The sequence below is a fragment of the Poecilia reticulata genome, chromosome 2, assembly GCF_904066995.2.
Source record: "Poecilia reticulata chromosome 2, P_reticulata-male-v2, whole genome shotgun sequence".
NCBI classification, from domain to species: Eukaryota; Metazoa; Chordata; class Actinopteri; order Cyprinodontiformes; family Poeciliidae; genus Poecilia; species Poecilia reticulata.
The window spans coordinates 33,822,576-33,831,031 of record NC_088831.1 but is presented as its reverse complement, the minus strand read 5'-3'; the positions used below and the strand labels follow the sequence as shown (position 1 = coordinate 33,831,031).

The following is an 8,456-nucleotide window of genomic DNA, read 5'->3' as shown; positions in this document are numbered from 1 at the left end:
CTTGGGATTTCTGTCTTAATGATTCTTTTTGTCAATAAATTTTTCTAACACATAATTACTTCACTGTACTTTTAAAATATTTTTCACATTTTTTAATGCTGTTATTTGTAAAGTAAATTAAATTTTCACGTTTAGTATATATTTTATGAAACGGCACAACATTATGTACCCTTTTGTAATCAGTAACTAAAATATCTACAGTTACACCAGCTTCTAATTAGATTTCAGCCACTTGAATGTTAAACATGAAGGAGGCAATACTCTGCTGTCACCCTGAGAAATATTTACAGAACTGCATACTTTACTAAGATGCTTAAGAATAAAGTATGTATAAATTGATGTGTGAAAATTAATAAATACTTAGACAATATTTTCTAACACCCATATACTCAATAAATGTGTAATAAAACCTTTTGAAGCATTTATTTTTTTTAGTTTCAATAACAACCACAAAGTTTTTAATAACTTTGTGGTTATTTAATTCAATTTAATTTGAATTAAATTGATGTAATTTTAATTCAAATTACATCAATAAGAGTTTTTTGTTATATACACTAACTCTGAACTTAATGGTGTCCTTAATAAACAATCTTAAGTTAGAAGGTTCTGGTCTGGGCTAATCGTGTCTTGATTAAAATCGCTGCGTTTTCTATTCGTTCCGGTGTTGACTGCTATGAGACTGAGCCAGGTGTTATGCCCAGAAAAGCCCGCCTGCCCAAATTCGCATCCCCTGTCGCGGGAGCGCGCATCGCTCTAAGCTCTCGCATATTGACGAGGAAACAGATAAAAATATGACCGAAGAAGAAATTTTAAAGATAATTGTGACATTATCACGTTTCTCAACCGTGTAATCCCTAATGCGGTGGGTTTTATTTCGCAAATTATTTGAAATAAATAACGGTTTTTACACTTTTATTGACACATGTGAGTCGAACTTTTTTTTCAGTCCGTATCTGTTGTAAACGTTCTCCGCAAATGGTTTGAAATTATCTGTTTTGTCTTTTGATATCATAATAGCTCAAAAGCATTACAACAGAGACCCATTATGTAGAACATTTTATATCATGCTTCACTTCTAGTCTGTTAATGTAGGAGGAAATGCAACTTAATTTATGAGCCTGAAAATATTTGCATCCCTCTTGTTGATAGGAAACTTATAGCATTAGCTCAGAGAACAAGTGTCATTACGTAGAAGAGATTAAATCATTTCAGCTCTTTATTTCCCCCAATTAGCACAGGGATGCATGTTTTGGCAATATAGATTTTGAGCCTGCCACAATATGCATCCCTTATCTATTCCCCTCAAATATTATCCTATCGATATAAAACATATACCAGCAGTTCTTGGAACTACTCAGATTATGTAGAAAAAGTTATTTCACTATTAACTCTTGAATTCTTTAAATTAGCACAGGGATGCGTTTTTGGGCAAAATTTCCAGCCTGCCAAATTTGGGCAAGCGTGCTTTTACGGGCATAACACCGGCGCCGAAGCCTAATAGTGGTCGACAGCGCCATCTAGCGGTTACTTGAATTAAGTAACTTCCGTTTTCCCGTAAGTTTCGTTTGATTGCCAAACCAAGCCGGATAAAACACGATGTTTTAGGTGATTTACTGAGAAATGAAAGTTACAGAGCATGTACAGGATGAGGGGAGGGTGGAGCAAGCCTTTATAATCAGGCTGCAGGCTGCGGCAGCATCTCTCTCACTTTCAAAGGAACTGATGACCTTCGTCCAGACGATGTGACTCAGGTACTGTGATATTTATTACTTCGTTGCATCCTTTTAGGGTTTATGAGTACAATATAACTTATATGACAAGAACTGCAAGAGATATCATGCATGAATCCAGGAAATAGAGAAGTTACACCAGGGTTTTCTAAAGCTGTTAAAAATCTAATCATTCTACCAAAGTGGTTGTGCTGACTATTTAATAAGCTAACATTCTCATAAATACATAAACTAAACTAATAAATACAACAAAGAATGTTTGATTTGTGTTCTCATACTTATGATTATGGTTTTATATGTATTTTTAGACATTCACTCTACAAATTAAGAATCTGTTTAATAATTATCTTTTGCTGTACTGCATTACCTTGTGTTACAATATTTGGTTTCTTTCACAGTATCCAACTCAAGAAGTATGAGTGGGAAGACCAGACATAAAACGCGGTAAGCTGCTCCGCCTCTTCCTCTTTAAGTGAAGCAACTTAGACTCTGATGTTAAATTACTTTAAATGACGTAGTATCTTTAGTTAGTTTGCAATTGAAAGCTGTGAGTTTGATTCCATTTTCCTCTTTTGCATGTCAATGTACCCCTGGCAAGGCACTCGACTCCAAGTCACCTTAATTTACCAAACAGCTTTACAAACTATTCATCACATTCCTAGGTTGATTTTTTTCTACTTTAAGCTGCTTTTCACATCATAGTAGTATTAAAATCTAACTAGGATTACTTAATACTGTTATTCAATAAAATCAATAAAATAAGTAAGTCTTAATGTTTGTAAGTTTGTAGGTGATGCTGAAAAACATATTTTATTACAGAACATAGCAGTACTTGCAGTTATTGTTTCAGAGTCTGTTTGTTTTTTTAGAAACAAGGAAGAACAAAGTGTTTTGTTCACACCTGTTTGAAAAATGAAGTGAACATTTCTGTAGAAGTACAGGTAAAATTAGGAAGTGTACCTCTGATAAACAGCTCACGAGAGCTTTTTCTGGAGTAATACCCATCCATCCATCCATCCATCCATCCATCCATCCATCCATCCATCCATCCATCCATCCATCCATCCATCCATCCATCCATCCATCCATCCATCCATCCATCCATCCATCCATCCATCCATCCATCCATCCATCCATTTTCTTTACTCCCTTGTCCCTTAGTGGGGTCAGGAGGTGCTGGTGCCTATCTCCAGCTAATGTTCCGGGCGAGAGGCGGGGTACACCCTGGACAGGTCGAGTAATACCTGGACTATACATTTATCCTTAAATATTAAGGGCAAACTTAATATCAATGCAAATTATGTCAACATGTGTTGACAAACGTTTTGAATCAAAAGGGAAACACAAAGTTCAACAATTTGATTTGAGTGTATTGTTATTACCCAGTAATCAGCCACGCCCCTAACACCTCCCAACTCTTAACGGACTGACTACTGACCAGCTCTCCAACTAATGGGTCCGAAAAGTCCCTAATTCCTGGGTATTACCACGGCTGAATTGTAGAGGACATTTTGTTTAAGCTGGCTGCGAGAGAGACACGTCTAAGCTCTACCTTCAATCCGAACGTTATGACCCGCTGTATCAGACATCGGAGTAGCTCGCCGGTGCCCGAGAACAAAAACCACATTTGTTAACGGTAGCTCTCTCTCTATTAATAACGTGCACTTGTTACAGCTTAGATCATTTTAGAGACTCGGCGTGAGTCCCAGGGTCATTATTTATCATAACCAAAGAAACATCTGAAGCCCCCAATTTACTAGGATCATCAACATTGATTTTACATTAACCTGAAAAACTAGTTTCTAAGTGACTTAATTAATTTTACCGTCCACAGCATCAATTTAGACTTTAGTATTTTATTAGCAAGCTTTAGCAGGGGAAAATGACATACAGCTTCTTAAATCAAAAAAGAAAAAATTAAAAGATTAATATAAGTAATTATTTGGAAATCACACTCCCTACCAGTCCCTACTGTGTCACTAACTAAAAATGAGAGGCTTTGGGATGCAGCTCCACTCGACCCCCGATGATGAGGTTAAACTTGGCAGCAGAAAACTTTAACATCCATGGACAAGATCTTGTCTTCAGAAGGCGGAATCCCATTTAGAATAAATCCAAAGTTGAACTGGTGAGAATCCTCCATGAAATCAGTTCTTTATCCATATGCGATCTTTGTTTATTCCCCATGTCTGCTGCTGCATCGTTGAGATGGTCTTGAGTTGAGTGTAGGGTGGTTGTCGAATCAGAACCCGGGTTGTGGGCAACCGGATCTTGTTCCTTTCTCGAGCGGCGCGAAGTCTTCACCTCCCCGTAGTCCCGTTGCATCGCCCTTATCTTAATGCTGCATCTTCGTGTGGTCTCGACTCGAACACCGAGGAACTAAGAACCCCGTTTCCTCGCCTGCATATATTTTTATACCTTTTACATTTCGGGGGGGCACGTACACAGTTCTTTCACTTCCTACATCCCCGCGTACTTTCCCTGACGTCAGGTATCTTCAGTTAGCCTCGACCTTTATTCCACTTAACTTTTAACCTTCCTTGTTCTTTAAAACTTCTTGCTGAAGTCCTCTTATCTGTATTCACACCTGATGCAGATATAGTCTAAAAATCTCACTTCCTCTCTTCTCTCTGCTTAACTGTTCTTTCACCCCTATATTTGTAACACAGCATCAGACACTTTTTATCTATCTCTGGTCATTTCATTTCTACTCTCAAACCTGTAACCTTTAAAGAAAGGATTACATGTATTTTACTCATCTTTGAAACATAATAAATTGATTTTGCATTTAAAAACAAAGATTGCATGAGTTTCATTCAACATTAAATCATAATACAAGATTACTAGTAGCTCCAGGCTTTTGTGACCTGTTTTCTGTGTGTCCTGGAAAGATCTCAACCAGTTCCATGACTCTCTTTCCGCCTGACTATGATTTTTTATGATTAAATAGAAAAACGTAGAATTAAAGCAAAGTTTGCAGGACACAATAACCACAAACACAACCAGAATAATTTTTTTTACCATCTGACTCTACTGTTGGGTCTTGATGTCACCTGTGTAATTAATTTTAAAGGTAACTTTATTTATTGTTATTATTAAACTAAAATCTCCAGCATGGGGAAGTGGGATGAGCTCGACTTTTCTTGACAGTATGTTCCAGAAAATCTTCATAATTTTCACATTTGTAGAACCATGAACCATGTTTTTCAACATGCCAACATAAATTACAAGATAGGGGAAGAGGAAACAGTGGGACAGCAGCTTTAGGATGTTCTTGTATTATCGGTATGTTGTTGTTTTGTTACTATTTAGATTTACCTAGTATTGTGAACACTGTAAAATACATTTTTATTGCAATATTTATAATCACGGGGCAATTAAAATAGATATTTGGTCTCTCTTCATACCTTTATTGCAGCATTTGTGTGTGAAATCAGCTGTACCGTATAACCATGAATGAAAATATGACTTATCATTTTATACAAACAAAGACTGAATACAGAAATACAAATACATAAGTTGATGTTACCTGCTTAATTAGCTGAACTAACTATTCTGGTAGGAACTCTGATTAATGAGCATTCTAAGTAGTCTTTCCCAGAATGTCTCCTTATTACGAGTTTTGTGGGTCACTCCTTTAATTTTTTTACCTGCATTTTTCATGATGGAAATATTTAAATATTTGTTGTTCTTGAATAGCAACGCGTTTCATTTCATAGAAGGAACATTGTTATTCTCTATTGTTTGCAAGTACAAAGGTAAAGGTAAAATGGTAAATACCCTTCATTTGGATAGGACTTTATCAAGTCAGAGGATCCCAAAGTACTTCTGCCACTCAGTCATTCACACTTTCAAAGACATTTTACACACTGATGGTGGAAAGCTACATTGTAGCGACAGCTGCCCCGATGCAGATTGATAAAAGTGAGGCTGCCATTCATTCAGCACCACCAGGTCCCTCTGACCACTGCCAGCAGGCAGCTGAAATGTCTTGCCCAAGGACACAAAGACTGAGAAGACGGAGCGGGGGAGTTCACACCGGCAACCCACTGGTTACAGAATGAACTCCTACCTCCTGAGCTACTGCTGACTACGATTAGGCACAGCTCCAATTAAATTCCCTTAGCTGGAAGAGTAAATGCAGATTAAGCATATTTTAAACCAGTGATTTAATGTTTAGTTTCTCTATCTTATTTTCTCTAGGAGGTCCTTTGGGGCTACAGCACCACCTTTTCTTGACTACCTGAAAGATATTCTTCGTCGATATCCTGATGGTGGACAAATTTTGAAGGTCAGTATGGTGTTCACTTTATTATTATAGCAATGGCTACTTATTACCAGACCAGGCTGTCAACCAGGGCATAAACCTTGCATACTAAATGAAACACCAGAGAATGATGATTCCGTTAGGTTTACAGTATTTTTAATATGCTGTTTATCTACTGTAGAAAGTTTACGAAGCCTGCAACTATTACAACCCCTCCCCAAGTCAGCAAAGGATAAATTCTGCCACTGGGAGTAACACAAAAACTTTAATCACAGACAGTTGATGTCAGTAGCAAAAGACATTTTACAATTTAGGTAAAATATGAAGCACAAGAGAAGAAAAAGACACAGGGAAGTGTTATGCTTCAGGGTCTCTAAAATAAAAGAATATTTCCGAGAAGTGAACTTAAAAGGTACAATTCTTGAGCTGTCAACACAAATACACTATTTTAGTTAGCCACGTAATTCCCCACAATATTGCTCACAATAATATTACTTAAGTCCCCAAAGACAACAGTCAGCACACAGACAAGATCAAGGCCCAGGGAAAAAGGGGCCTGACATCTCTGGCATGGAGCTCTTTAAGGAGTGGCAGTCATTTAGAGATGAAACATAAAGAGAGGGCTCTCGTGAAGAGAGCCCCTAGAGGTCAGTGACCGTGACAGCAATTTTTTGTTTTCTCCATCTGACCACATTTCTTCCATATGTAAATGGAACAGTCCAGCATCAGTACCACCTTGCTCTCAACACAAACTATCTTTATGGGTTAGCAGTGATATTATCTAATCTCACCATATTTGTATGACTGGAAGATTTATAAAGTAGATGTCTATGCACTTCTTCACTTCAAACTGCATTATGTATGACAAAAAAATAATCCTCCAAGCGTGTGGATGTTTTTTCTTTTTGCTGTCACTAGAAGTCATAGGATTTTTATGATTTTGAGAAGTTCTCTATCTACAGTTTAAACTTTTCTTGCCATGGCAATAAATATTTTACAAAGTGTGTTATGAATGGCAACATGATAAACGAAGCTCAGATTAGCTAGTCACACACTGAGAGACAACATCAGGTGAGAGACAACATCAGGTGATAGCCTGAGGCAGCTGTTACATCACGTCTTGGCTATTTAGTATAAAAGTCCAAGTCAGTTTGTTTATCCACAAACTGATTTGTGCATAAATAAGTTAGTTTTTTTTTTTTTACAAGTTAGTTTGTTTATGCACAACAAACTGCTTGATTTTACCCTGGATTTGCAGTTGGGGAGAATTTGCCTCAACTGGTACTTGAATGTAGCCTGTCCACATTTTGGAAATATCTTCCATTACTGAAACCTAATGATGAGTTTGTTCCTCTAAAAAACCACATTCACAAGTTCCATGAACGTTTGATACAGTCATTTGCTTTCAGTTACTGTCATTGTGTCTTGTGGTCTGACACCATTCGGCAACTCCAGTTGCTAAGTGTATATTTTGAACACCTCTCGTTTTTTCTAATAAAAAAAATAGAGAAAAACCTTAATTAAAGTTGTGTTGTGTGTTCCCAGCTTGAAGTGTGACTCCAGTCTAAGCTTGAAACTTGAGTCACCATCTCCAGGCTATTATATTTTACATATTCTTCACTTTTTAGCATTTCTGTCATTTCCATTGAAGCCAAAACATTCAGTAAAATTGGATGGAAAGTTTTTCAAATATTCTCTGTCTCAAATAAGTGACAGTTCAAATAAAACTGTCACTTCATGCTTCATTGAATCACTGTTGGGATGTATTTATTTCCTTTTTTTCTGGACATATTTTAAATGTTTGTGTTGTACAAAACTGTAAGCAGATATATGAAATGATTATAGCTAAGAAGTTATCTTATCCAGTATCATTTGAGTAATTTTATCTTTTTATCTTTGCGATTGGGTTGTGAGAACTCATAACCCTCAGAACTTTCTGAAATTGTTCTGTGGTATAAAATGGAAAACAAGAAAAGAGAAGAACTTTGAAATTAAACCAAAAATTGTATAAAGTAAACATGAAGATCATAACATTTCTTAAGAAAGTATTTTCAAAATAGAATAAATACATTTATCACTAATTCCTAGATGTTTATTTGCAAAGGCCAGCCCAAACATTATATTACTGTTTGTTGAGCTACAAATAATTACACGTGCTTGGATTAAAGAACAACTAAAAGTCTTTGTAAACAAGGACACAGTCCAACCATCCAACACACTTCCAGGTAAATCGTTGATCTGATTAGGACAGTGCCTCAGGAATGTAGCTTGTCCACATTTTGGAAATATCTTCCATTACTGAAACCTAATGATGAGTTTGTTCCTCTAAAAAAAACACATTCACAAGTTCCATGAACGTTTGATACAGTCATTTGCTTTCAGTTACTGTCATTGTGTCTTGTGGTCTGACACCATTCGGCAACTCCAGTTGCTAAGTGTATATTTTGAACACCTCTCGT

At 36.6% G+C, this 8,456-nt stretch overlaps 1 protein-coding gene across 1 annotated transcript in view; it reads left to right on the top strand.

The window, feature by feature from the left end:
* The first annotated feature begins 1,572 nt into the window (after positions 1-1,572).
* Positions 1,573-8,456, top strand: part of LOC103461316 (sacsin-like) — a 30,614-nt gene continuing 23,730 nt past the window's right edge. Inside the window, exons 1-3 of the mRNA XM_081604230.1 lie at positions 1,573-1,751; positions 2,129-2,174; positions 5,934-6,021. Of these exons, the coding sequence (XP_081460356.1) occupies positions 2,146-2,174; positions 5,934-6,021 (117 nt within the window). The 5' untranslated portion in view covers positions 1,573-1,751; positions 2,129-2,145. The remainder of the gene's footprint in view (positions 1,752-2,128; positions 2,175-5,933; positions 6,022-8,456) is intronic.